Source organism: Bos taurus, chromosome 25 (assembly GCF_002263795.3).
Source record: "Bos taurus isolate L1 Dominette 01449 registration number 42190680 breed Hereford chromosome 25, ARS-UCD2.0, whole genome shotgun sequence".
Classification (NCBI taxonomy): Eukaryota; Metazoa; Chordata; class Mammalia; order Artiodactyla; family Bovidae; genus Bos; species Bos taurus.
Genome location: NC_037352.1, coordinates 41,089,943 through 41,103,120, shown reverse-complemented (window position 1 = coordinate 41,103,120; position 13,178 = coordinate 41,089,943). Strand labels below are relative to the sequence as shown.

Sequence of the window (13,178 nt, the reverse complement as noted above, 5' to 3'; positions counted from 1 at the left end):
TACAGGTAAAACATACTTTCAAAGCACTGGCTCCCATAATCAGTCTCTGGGGCAGGCCCCCCGCCTCGGCCTCCTGGAGAGGAAGAGAAGGTTAAAGGTGGGGGGTCCTGCTGTGAGAAGCAGAGGGTACCAGAAGGACAGAGCTCAGGTTCCAGCTGTCTTCTGAGCCGCAGTCCCAGGCTCCTCTTCCCCAGAACAGAGCGTGGAGCGAAGCCTCCCCGCCCAGGCGCATAGGGCAGTGCCCACTGCAGGCGCAGCTGCTGGGTCTCCAAGCCCCTCAAGAGTCTGGTGAGGAAAAGCAGGCTTCCACGGCAGTAGTCGGGGCCTGCTGCAGAAGGGCTGCCACAGAGCCCAGCACAGGCCGGACCGGGTGCAGCAGGGCCCCGTCAGGACCAGGCACACCTTCTCCCTGGACACCCTGCGGGACCGCCGCCTCCTGCCCTGCTATAGCTCTCGGTGAGCCGCGCGGCCAGGCCCACATCGGGGTGAGCCCAGAGAGAGCCGGGACCGGCACCTTGCCTGATGGGGGCAGCCCAGAGGGGCGAGGAGCCGGGAGCCGATGACAGTGACGGGAGGGCCCAGGCCCAGACAGAGGACCCCGGGAGCCTCACGGGGGGAAGGCGCTACGTGGTCCCTCCGCATTCACAGCCTGGCAGCAGAACCCGGATGACCCAGAGCGGGCAGGGAAGGAGCCGTCAGGCCTCCGCAAGCCGAGGGCGAACATGCCCGGGCTGGAACGGCTGAGGGCGCTGCGGGCACCTGCAGCGCCTGCGATAATCACCCGGAGCGGCCTGGCGACAAGTCAAATGCCCCCGGCGAGGCACGTGGCTATTTTTAGCAGCAGCCTCGAGAGGCTGCCTGGCAGGGAACCATGTCTTTGAGCATGACCATCAATTTTCACCTGCAGCCAACTTCCTTTCCTTTCAGGATGAAGGTTATTCAAAGATTTGGATTTCTTCGAAATTGAATTAAAAGGAGAACAGGTCTCCACAACAAGGGAGATCTGAAGTATACACAGGACAGCCGTGTCCTCCCAGGCTGCAGACCCTCCTGGCCGGGAGGGCACCCAGGCCGCGTGGCAGGCGGCCCCCCTCGCAGCCAGAGCCCTGCCCTGGAGACGCCCCCTGCCGAGGGCCTGAGATGGGGGCGCCGGGGAGGCAGAGCGAAGAACACGGCCTTCTGGCCGGTGAGGAAATGGAGACAGAGGTGCCACGCTCGGGGTCACGTTTAAGAAAGAGCCAGAGGCTCAATAAACTGACAGCAGATTTTATCACAGTAGGTTAGAAACACAAGGTCCACACCAAGACCCAGGAATAAACAGCAAGACCGGAGTAACAGGGCCCGTCCAGCACTTGCAAGCTCACCTCTACAGGTCCCGCCCGTGGGGTACCCCCGTCCCGCGGGATCTCCCAGAGCCGTGAACAGGCAGACGGGCACAGGGACACGGTGAGTGAGTGTGCGGGGCTCCGCAGAAAACTCAGTGCTGGAAACTGTCTTCAGGACCCTCAAAGGACGGGAGTCCTCGGGGAACCGGAGCCTCGCAGGCGGCACAGAGGCACCGAGGAGCGAGGCCGGGCTGCGGAGCACTCTGGTTCCTGCCTGACTGGCCCTGCACGCCGTGTGAGCGGAGGCACAGGCCAAGCCCCGTGCCCCACGGGCGCCGAGCTCAGCGAGGGCCCGGCCCAGGGGACAGGAGTGTGGACCGCCAACACCTCTGGCTCCGCTGCGTGAGATGTCCAAGCAGAAGCAGCGACGCCCGCGGCCAGGCACCTCCCCCAGCCGGAGCACCCTCCAGCGTGACCACAGGGGCCGGGACCCAGGGGCGCGCAGTGCAACTCAGGGAGGGGGAAACCGTGGGAATTCTACTCGTGCTAGTCTTCACGTCACTTTATTTTTTAATTTAAAAATGAACGTACTCACACTTGATTATTGAACGCGGCATCACTATGGGTCACACAGGTGCTTTTAACATGGGCTTGGCGCACAGGCTGTGACGGTTGTAGCAAGGCTGCAAGCCAGCCAGGAGGGGCCGTGGGAGGAGCCCCGGGGGAGGACGGGCGAGGGGCGCGGGGAGGGGCAGGGCTCACACAGTCAGAGGGACGCCACCCACGCACTGACATCCTTGGGGCTCTGGCCTCCAGCCCCGGGACACCTGCCCGGCCACGCTCACCCTCCCCCGCCCCCATCTGCCGGGAGCTGCTCTGCTCACCTTCACTGTTGGGGGAGCAATTAGCACCCGGGTTTTTAAGTCACAGCAGATCTCACTGGACGCACTTAGGCGGTCCCACTCCCTGCACAATGGCAGCCCGGAGGGGTGTGGGGGCTGCCTGGGGGGTGTGGGAGGCGATAGAGAGACCCCCTCGCACAGTGAGAAGTGGGAGGAGGCCACGGCCGGCCGCAACGCTGCCCCTCGTCCCCTGGGGCTCCGGTCAAGTGGCCTCCTCGTCTGTCACACGAGGGACTTAACGCTGAGCCGAGATTCTGGGCGCCAGCCAGGTCCCACGTGTGCGCTATGTGCCCACTGCTGGGGCACCCGAGGGCAGAGGCCCTGCCCTCTCGGGAGGGACAGAGGTGGGCACGGGGGCGGCAGGAGGGCATCTTCCCAGCCCCTCGCCCGTGCGGCACTGCCGGCCAGACAGGAGCAGCGGCAGGGACTGCAAGCCCTCCTAGTCCCACAAACAGATGGGGGCGGGGCCTGCGACCAAAGCCGAGTGTGACCGGAGTCCCACCTAAGGCCATCCTGGCTCAGCCGTGCATCCTCCTCACGGCACGGGGTCACAGGCCGGCACTCCTGCAAACCGAGCCGCTCGCCCTTCCCCAGGGAGCAGGCTGGGGGCAGGTGCTGCGCTGGGCTGGGAGTGTCCATGGAGCGTCCAGCAGGGCTCCGGGTCACACCCGCCAGGGCTGCCTCCAGAGGCCAGGCGAGCCCAGGGTGCGGTCCCCCGGGGACCATGCCTGCTGCAGAGCCTGCGGCTTGCAGAGCCCCGGGCACCTGGGTCGGCACGGTGGGGCAGGGAGCCGTGCTCCCTCAGCACAGCGACATGGAGCCGGACGGCCCGCGGCCTGCAGGACGGGGCTCTCAAAGGGAGGCCACGGAGGCCCCCCGCCCACCCAGAGCACCCCTCTCCCACGCGACCACAAATCTATCTTAATAAACATCTTCAAACTGGAGAGAGATGAAAGGCATTTTGTTTTGATTTCATTATATTTCCTAAAATTGCTTTTCTCTTTGGAGTTTTTTCCTGCCACGACCCAGTCCAGCTGCCCCCTCGGTGGGATAATGCAATAATACTGCCGACAAGATTGGCTTTCTAATAACTCTGCAAATGGCATTTTCCCATAACAAAAGAGGTGGACTTCTTACTTAAATGGATATACTAGAAACGTCAGCCTGGAAAGGTAGCCTGAAAGGACAATATCTTAACACGTGAAATTAAATTCTGGAGCCGAGAGGGTCCTGCTCAGCTGGGGCTGGCTGGCGCTCATGGCCCTCCGCGGGGCTCATCTGGGGGCAGGGAAAAGCATTCAGAGGGCGGCACTCAGAAGAGAGCAGAGACTGAACCTGAGCCTGAACGTGAAGCAGGCGAGCTCCGCTGCGCCGCGCCCTTCCTGGGCGGAGAGCGTGACCCGGTCCTCGGGCAGCCAGGCCCAGGGGGCCTCAGGGGAAGGCCAGCCCCAGGTGCAGACTGTTGTCGGGGAGCAGAGCGGCATTCAGACGCCCAGGCAGGACAGCCATGCCCCAGTCCCGGGACCCCCCCTAACTGGGGACAGGGTCATGGGCAGAGGGCAGGGGACGGGGTCCAGAGGAGCCCTGCCCTGCCAGAGCCACCAACCCAAGCCACCACCTCCATCCCGCCAGCATCCCGGCCCCACTCAGACTGCAGTTTCCTGAGGTAGAAGCGGGGAAGGGGCACGGCACCCCTGATCCAAGCCTCGGTGGGCGGCAAAGAGCACGCCAGAGACACACAAAGAGGATTCTGCTTCTCAGAAGACGGAGCAGGTTCTGAGCTTCTTAAGTATTTCCTCCTGTGCTCCCCAAACCAAGAATTCCCAGCATTAGAAGAGGAGGCACAGGAGAGAAACCCTTCTAATAAGATTAGGAAGCTTGTCAAGGCCGAGGACGGGTGTGAGAGAAGCATGGAGACGTGTGATCCGAAGCGGCTGGTGGCCTTTCTGCTCTTTGGCACGAGAAACAGACGTGCTCAGCTCTTCTCCCAGGCGGGAGGCCTCGGCGTGAGCCAAGGGCGGTAGCCACAGGCAGTGCTCAGGCCCGGCCAGTTGGGGCAGCTGCAGGGCAGGTCCCCGCCTCGGGGGCGTGCAGGCAACAGGGCAGCTGCTGCTGAGGGCCCCGCAGATGCCTAGGGGGCCGGGCGGTGCTTATCAGGCCTGCTCACACCACACAGCCCCCGAGTCCTCGCTGGCCCCTTACCATTCACGGGAAAGTGGAAGGGGGCCCCTGAGCGCCGCAGCCCAGGCCCCGCTGGCTCCGCGCGCAGGCGTGATGGAAACAGAACCTGAGATGCTGAAGGTGCCAGCGGCCACTGCCGAGGGCCAGGCGGGGACCAGAGCAGAGCCCACTGCTCCCGGCCGCAACGCCGCCTGCCTGCCCCGAGTCTCAGGGCCCTCAATAGCAACACGGAAACACCCCTGCCTCCAGGGCTCCCTCGAAAGGGGAGAAGACACGATGCATGAAAGCCACACGCGGCAGGGGCCCACCACGCCTGCAGGATGCGCTGGGACCAAACGCACTCACAGCCAAACACTCTCCACACGGCTCCGGTACTGACGGTGAAAACTCAGGCCCACACGAAAGCCTTCAGAAACGCAAGCGAGACGTCCAGTAAGTGAGGGGTAAACAAGCAGATCCATCTAGATAGTGGATTTTACTCAGTGATAAAAAGAAGGGAGCTATCAAGCCAAGAGAGGATACCGAGGCTCCTGAACGCTCACCACTGACTGAGGCCAGTCTGAGAGGTGACACTGTGAGACTCCAGCTGCACGGCCTCTGGGGAAACCGCAACGACGGAGACAGCGGGAGTGCTGGGGTCCAGGGACGAGGCAGCAGAGAGCAGCGCCCTGCGGTGGGCGCACCGGCAGCGAGCTCCGGCCAGAGCCACTGGGCCTGGCACAGGGCTACCCGGGCGTGGGCTGCGGGCCTCAGCTCACGGAGCGCAGAGCTTCCCAGCGGGACCGCGGGCCACTCACAGCGCATGGAGCCATCAGGAGGGCTGCCTCGGGCGGCGGAAGACACGGGAACTCTCTTGCCTACCTCACTTTGAAAACCTAAGCCACTCTAAAAGATAAAGCTACGCCATGTTGATCATCCGCAGTTTACGGCACAGACTCGACGACTGCTGTTACACAGTGTCCTGGGAATGCCAAATTCCCAGAGGTGGAGCCTAGATTAGGGCTGGGGATGGAAGGCCGGGGGCTAAGCTGTAGCCTAAGGAGGCCTTCATGGTGGCAGCGAGTCCTGAGGAGGGCTTCTGTGAGGACAACAGCATCACACACACTCTCACCTACATGCACGTGCTCACTCGCACACACACATGCACACACTCACACAAGCACACACTGCGTGAACATCAGTCCTGGGCCTGCCGCTGCACTGGATCCATCTGCGATGTCACCGCCCCGCAGCCCCAGGAAGCTGGTGACGTGCACCTCTCCCCTGTTGTCACGACTTCCTGGGGGTCTACACTGTGTTCTTTCTAACGGTCGTGAAACGGACCCACCAGCAGGCTCCAGCACGTCTCCTCTCCTGGGCGCTGTGCCCTGGCTTCATCGAGCTTTGCCTGCCTGCTCTACCCCAACCCGAGGGAGACCCCAGCGCTGAGCCTGCCCACCCAGCTCATGGCAGCCACCCCCAAGAACCTGCGCTTCAGCAAAGGGCAGAGTGAGCGAGCCTGGGCCCTTTCAATCCCCTTCCAGCCTTCCCATCTGCTACGCTGTGAGCTTGGAATGTGCAAACCTCGCCTGAAGGTCGGCCTTTACAAATCGAGAGAGGATGTGAGAAAATATTTTGAACAGGAAAATAAAAATAACCCACATCAAAATTCACGGGGTAGGCACTGGTGATAAAAGCGCTTAGAAAACGACCGCTCGACGGGGACTTCCATAATCCAACAAAGACTGTCTACAAAGACAGACGGCGCATGGGCGGCCTGTGCCGGTGAGCTACCGGGGCTTCCTGAGGCCCGACGGAGACCCGGGCGCCAGGAGCCCCGCGTCCCGCCCTGCTCCCGAGGCTGCAGCGCTGGGTCGGGCGCGAGAACGCACAGGCGCGAGGACGGTGCAGAGGGGGCGGCTTCCTGGGGGGCTGCTCCCACCTGGGGGCCCGGGGGGCCGCACACAGTGGAGGACCACCCTGAGAGGCAGCATTGCCGTACAGGAAACCCGTGCCGGGGAGGGTACCTAACAGGGAGCGAGACCGCCACCATAGAAACTGGCAAACACCACCGAGAGCGTGAGGAAGACCCAAATAAGGGACGGACGGCCAACGCTCTGGTTGAGAAGATGAAATGATGCTAAGGGGCTGCCTATCCCCAAACTGATGTACAAACTCTTTGTAAATTTGCTGTAATCCCAACCATTCCCCAGCAGACTCTGTGTGTGTAAACTGACAAAGTGACTCTGAAACATATAAGGACGAGCGAAGGAACCAGGATGAGCCGGAGACAAGAGCGGTAATCCCTCTGGAGCTTACCGCCAGGTATCAGAGCCCCACCGAGTCGCCGCAGTGAAGACGGTGGCGCTGGCAGAGGACAGGTGGGACCAGCTGCAGAAGCTCAGCTGCCCGTCGGCCACCACAGGCCGGCAACTCAGGCAACCAGACCGCACATGGGGGACGAAGGGTCGTTCCAGAAACGGTGCTGGAGTAACGACACTCGCAACGGGGAAAACCGTCTTGTTGCCTGCTTCGCCCAGTCCTCTTGCCTGGAAAATCCCACGGGCGGAGGAGCCTGGTGGGCTGCAGTCCACGGGGTCATGAAGAGTTGGACACGACTGAGCGACTTCCCTTTCACTTCTCACTTTCATGCATTGGAGAAGGAAATGGCAACCCACTCCAGTGTTCTTGCCTGGAGAATCCCAGGGACAGGGGAGCCTGGTGGGCTGCAGACCATGGGGCCGCAAAGAGTCGGACACGACTGAAGTGACTTAGCAGCAGCAGCAGCAGCAGCAGCCTGCTTCGCTCACACCCAAAATCAAGCCGTGTTGCACGTCACATCCACGTGTAAGAGGTTAGAACACTGAAGCAGGGGCATGTCTCCACGGCTCTGATAGGCAAAGATCAGTCCGTCGCCCCCCACAAAGCACCAATGTCGAGGTGACGAGACAGAAGCAGGTGGCCCAGGAAGACGACGCCGCCTGCTCATCACCAGATGGTCCTGCTCACTTGGGAGTCAGCAGGCCCAGGAGAGGGGCCTGCCACACGTCTCCCACCAAAGATCCCCCTCGACTCACCGCAGACACAACCGTCGAAAACCTCAGAACAGGGCAGGCAAGGCAGGAGCAGACCCTTCACCGATGGGACACCGATGTGCCCACCTCCCTAGGCTGCAGGGTCTCACAAACAAGGTGGTGCCTCTGTACTCAGCATGACTCAACCAGAGTGGCCGGGCCAGGGCTCTCCAGTCACTGGCAGGGCGTCCACAGAGAAGAGGCCAGCCCTCAGCCTGCCCCCACCGGGGACACAGCTGTTAGGACCACCTGCCCGGATCACCTCCAGGAAACTCAGAAAAACCTGGAAATCCCCACGGTCTCCCTCCTTCTGATCTCTCACACACACACACACACACACACACACACACACACACACACACACACACATGCCCAGACTGCGCAGTGCACGGAGCCTGGAACTGTACGCTGGACTTGAGCACGGAGCCGGAGCTGTGCCCTCGCCCGCGGGGCTGCGCTGCCTGAAATCAGGAAGGAGTGCAGACTCCCGCCAGCAGGCTACTCTCGCGTCGCGGGCGAGCACCAACAGGCTCTGGGGACCGCGGAGTCGTGCCCGGCCCCTGCCCAAGCCTGAACCTCCCTCTGCAGAGCCGCTGACTGCTGACCCGCGGCAGCAGCTAGACAAGCCCCGCCTTACACGGTTCCTACGTAACGCCCGCTCTTCTCTAAGACACCAAGTGAATATGAGGAACAGAAAGAGCTGCATTTACACAAGATAAATAACCTTATACCAACGCCGATACCCAAGCCGAGCCCCTCGGTCGGAAAAGGACCAGGAGGCTGGACAGAGCCCCCTGGGCACAGCATGGACCCCTGGGCGAAGGGGGCGTCCCATCCTCAGGGACCCCCTAGTGACACGGCTCCCCCAGCCCAGGAAGGGCGCCCACCTTGCTCCCGAGTCTCCTCCAGCACAACTTCATCTGCACACAAGGCGAGAGGAGCCCCGGCCTCTCCTGGGGGGCCCAGCACTTTCTGCCTCGCCTTCTGTCGTCTGTTTCTCAAGCAGCAAGGGTGAGGACCCACGAGGTGGACGTCATCACCCCAGACCACGCCGAGAGAGCCAGCCTGCAGTGACCGCTGTCCCCCTCCAAAGGCCGCGCCCCCAGGGAACCGGGGTTGGGGAGAAGGGGGGAGTTTACTTTCATTTTTTAACATTTCATGCGAAAAGTTAGCTTTCACTGCTTAAAGTCTATAAATAGGGTTCTGTAGCCATATGGTGGAGTATTAGGGGCACGCTGGAAATAGCGCATTTCAAATAGGAAAATGGTTTGTGTTCACCCAGTTCTGGAAGCCAGTTTTCAATTGCTTAAAATAGTCACGGTATTTCACCAAGGTAATTACACTCTTAGCTATCAGTAACAATTAAACCCTTAGACTGGAGAAGCTTAATAAGGTCTCAAAATAAAATCACGCCCTCCAAGCACTGTACTCCGAAATGTCAAGCATAGAAGCAGCCCCCTCGACGGCTCGCGGGAGCGGGCGCCCCTTGGAGGGCTTGGCCCAGTGCCCAGCAGAGGGCGGGACAGTGCACTCCCACACCCGCCCAGGGCCGGGCTGGGAGCCCCCAGAGGGTGGGGGCGCCTCCCCAAGAACGACAGGGAAACATAAGCAACCCACACCTCAAGGCCAGACAGCTGCCACGCCGGAGGTGCCCCGAGGAGGAAGCTCACAGACCACGAGGGAGCCGTGTGTGAACCCACGGGGCCACGCGGGCGGGGGCGACGCACCCGGCACCGAGCCGGAGGTGGCAGGCTGGCCGCCCTCCGCAGACTGGCCTGACGAACGGCTTAATCACGCGGCTGGCAGAATGGATCCTGTGTGCTGGACCTGGGCCGCGCGGGCGACCGTATCGACCCCTCACAAACACGCCTCCGAGTGACCGGCAGTGTAAGCCATCCGTCAGTGCCAGGCAATCAATACGCCTCTCAGAGCTACGCCCGTGAGCGCAGCGGGCCAGGCCGGGCTGAATTAGGCCAGAACGCACTGCTGCCTTCCAACCTGCTGAGCCGGGGAGAGAAGAGTGGAAATTTCCTGCCCTGGGAGCCAGGAGCAGTGACTCTCAAGGACAGAAAGTGCCCGAGACGGAAGCCAAGCAGGAGCACACGAGTGTAGAGGCACCAGTGGACATGCAGCCCTGCCAAGCAGGTGCCCCCTGGCCCCGTGCCCCGAGTGGGGGTCCACGCCCGCAGCCGAGGCAGCCCTGATGGAAGGCCTCCAGGCCGCTGATCCAGTCCCGGGACGCTCACTCATGGGGCATCGTGGGCACCAGGGGTGGACGACACGGGCGGGGCTGATGGGCCCTGTGCGGGGACAGCTGTGGGCTCTCCAAGCAGCCAGGCTGTGTCCCCTGCGGACGGTCAGGGGCTGCACCCTCCCAGACAGCCTCACAGGCTGTGACTCTGAGGATGAGCTGGAACCTCCAAGCACCTCGAGGAAGTGGACCGGCCCTTAACACCCCAGGAGGGCCCGCGCAGGCCCACAGGGGGACTCCTCCCAAAGCCTGAAGGGGCTCCTCCGGGGCCACAGGCAGCTGAGGCCGGAGGGCCGCCCACCCGGGAGGCACACGCCTTCTGCCCTGCGGCACGGGCAGCCCAGAGCCCCGGGGGGCGGACAGGCAGGGGGCGGGCCTCGCCCTGTGTCCACCCCCCACCACCATTTATCTGTCCTCCTGACCACTTTCCCCCATCCCTCCCACCCGACCCCTGCCTCGGCAGCCTCCAACCCGGCTTCTTTTATAAGCTCAGCTTCCTTAGACCCCACCCTCAGGAAGACCATTTCTGTCTGAGTCTTCTCGTCAGCGTAACAACCGCAGGTGTGGCCACACTGTGGCAGACGGCAGGATCTCCTTTCTGACGGCTGAGGAGTGTCCGTCCCTTGAGGGGTCCTCCGGGCTTCAGGAACAGCGCTGCGACATACGAGGGGTGCGGAGGTCTCTGTGAGACGCTGCTTCTGTCTCCTGTGGACAAACGCCCAGAGCTGGGACCGCTGAGTCGCACGGTGGTTCCATTTCTGAACCTTCAGGAACCTCCATCCTGTCTTTCTGGAGTCTTCCCAGCGCCCCCGCGCGCACCATCCCGGTGAGAACCACCAGGCCGGCTGAGTGACTTCCGTGTGGAGCACCGCGGAGCACTCGGAGCGGGCCAGGGTCATCCGGCCTAGACCTCTGGCTGAGGACAGAGATCCAGTGAGACAGCAGTGCTCCTTCGGTCACAGGACGGTCTCCCACTCGTCACCGGGGGGGAGCTCCGCATTTCGCGCGTCAGGGACCACACACAGCCTCCGGCCCGGATGTCGGGTCCTGGCATCGGTGGCCCCGGCAGGGCCCTGGCCCTGAGCTCCGCCTGCCTCCCCTCCAGGCCCTCGCACGGCCTGCACCCTCGGGCTGGGTGTGGGTCAGCGATGTCTCGTGGGCCTCGGTTGCCCTGTTCTTTCCATTGTCTTGTCTGGAACCGTGGCGGCTTCCTGCTGTCCACGCTGGGGCTCCCCGCCCAGGAGGCCCGGTTCTCCACGCTCCTTCCACCAACGTCAAAGTCCTGGGGCTCAGCTCCACCCTCAGCACCTTCAAAACTCCTCTGGAGCCAAGACGAGCTCTGCATCTGTCACGTTTGCGGGCACAAGGGGGTGTCAGCCCTGCCCGTCTGTCCCCGGGACCGTAGCCTCCGTAGGGCCAACCACACGCCTGTATCATGGGCATGTCCCACAGCGCTGACACCAGGACACAGAAGAGACACAGGAGACGGAGAGGAGGGGCCTAGGGAGCCAGCCTGTGTGACTGAGTGTGGCCGCCCCGGCCGGGGGGCTGGCCCGCTTCGCCCCGGAGGCAGCGGCTGAGGGTCTCCCCTGAGGGGCACCTGCTAGGTCGCTGGTGGGACAGGCTGCGCCCGACACTCACAGCAGGGCACACCCACAGGGCACAGGCCGTGAGACAGTAGGCTTCCTCCAGCTGACTCGACCAGGAGGTCCCGGGTGTTTATCAAACCGTCAAGAACACACGGTTGTCACATGTAGTACCAGCTCCTGGTGCGTCCCAGGAGAACTGCCACCTTCCGGGGGGGGCCCGCCCAGCCCCTCAGCATCAGCCTGCCAGCAGCTGGACGCTCCCACCCACCCCCCACGAGAGCATCTCAGGACAGATTCTGGCTTTTTCCTGCCTCGTCTTCTGAAATTTCAGCATCCACGGCAATGTCTTAAATTACGCTCTCTCACACAAAAACCTTAATTCACGCTCCAGCAAGCTCTGCTTATCAAGGCAGACTTCAGAAGCCCCGGGCTCAGCACAGTTGGAGACCCCGGCCCACAGTGCATGCCAGCCTCTGCTCACTGGGCTCTGAAGGAAGGAGAGGCTGGGCCTGCCCGGGGACGGAGGGAGGCTGACCCGCGTGAGGAGCCAGCGGCTCGGGGCTGATGGCCAGCCCCCGGTCAGCAGGCGAGGCCCTCAGGAGGAGGAGAGGAGCAGCGGGGCTTCCGGGTCAGCGTCTCACAGCCTCCTGGAGAGGCAGGGCCAAGACAGGGCGGCCGCACGCAAGGCGCCTCCTAGGGGCGGGGAGCTGGCCCGCCTGAGCCGCGGCGTCCAGGCGGCTCCGTGGGCGGCTACCCACTCCAGCAGCAAGACACACTGCTGGGGGCTGAGAATGCACCGCGTGGCCGAGACCAGGCCAGAGGAGGCCTGGAGAGACGACTGAGTGTGGACGCAGGGGCCGGCCGGGGGCCGCTGGCCTGGAAGGGTGGACGCAGGGGCCGGCCGGGGGCCGCTGGCCTGGAAGGGTGGACACGGGGGCCGGCCGGGGGCCGTTGGCCTGGGGCTGAGGACGCGGGGGGCCCCGAGCCGCTGGCCTGGGCGGGTAGACGCGGGGCTTCGGGAGCCGCTGGCCTGGGGCTGTGGACGCGGGGCCTTGGGGGCCGCTCGTACCTTCGTCAGCAGCAGGACTCTCTTCTGCAGCCGCCGCGCCAGGGCCTCGTGCGTCTCGCGCCGCTTCCTCTCCTCCAGCAGCTGGCCACCGAGCTGGCGGACCTCGTCCTGGAGCTGCAGTCGGGCCTTCTCCAGCTCCCGGGCACTGCAGGAGCAGAAGGGCAGAGGGGTCAGGCCCAGCGCCCACGCGTCACTCAGCCCCGAGACAGAGCCGCACGTGCGCCCAGCCCGCCCCCCACTTCTGAACAGCTACTTGGAGCCTTTCAGGAGACTCAGGATTCAAACGGGGCCCAGGGTGACCCCAGAACACGTCACGCGCAGCGGGGAAGATCGCCGGCTGCGGGCTGAGGCACCTCTGAAAGAGCCAGGCCAGCCTGGAGCACTTCCCACAGGCCCGCAGGAGCCCCTTCCACCCCCGGATAATGCAGAGCTCCAGCGGGGCGGACCTGGGGGCCTTGAGCTGCCCCCAACCACAGATCAGGGTGGGCGGCCGCAGGCCCGAAGCCCAGCACGCCCCTCAAAATGCCCCCGTCCTTCACAGCCTGCGGGACCGTCCTCCACCCTGGCCTGTTCCCACTCGGACTTTCAGAGCCCTGTCCCGTCCCACCTACATCAGAGGTGCCCGCACACAGACACCCCCGTGCTCTGTGAGGGGACAGCTACCAGGGGAGCTCCCGGGAGGCACGCCACCACGGGACAGGGAGGCACCAGCCCCAGGGGCATAGGGCGGGGCAGGAGCACCGTGCGGACACAAAGCTCACGCCACTCCAAGTAGAGAAAACCGCTTTCCAAAACTGTTTTTTTTTTA

General features: G+C 63.4%; 1 protein-coding gene across 6 annotated transcripts in view; it reads right to left on the bottom strand.

The window, feature by feature from the left end:
* The window catches only part of MAD1L1 (mitotic arrest deficient 1 like 1), a 237,983-nt gene that overhangs the window by 119,559 nt on the left and 105,246 nt on the right, over nucleotides 1–13,178 (bottom strand). For all 6 annotated transcript variants that reach the window (NM_001102044.1, XM_024984866.2, XM_059881305.1 and 3 more), the window contains one exon: nucleotides 12,371–12,515. In NM_001102044.1, coding sequence (NP_001095514.1) covers nucleotides 12,371–12,515 — 145 coding nt within the window. The remainder of the gene's footprint in view (nucleotides 1–12,370; nucleotides 12,516–13,178) is intronic.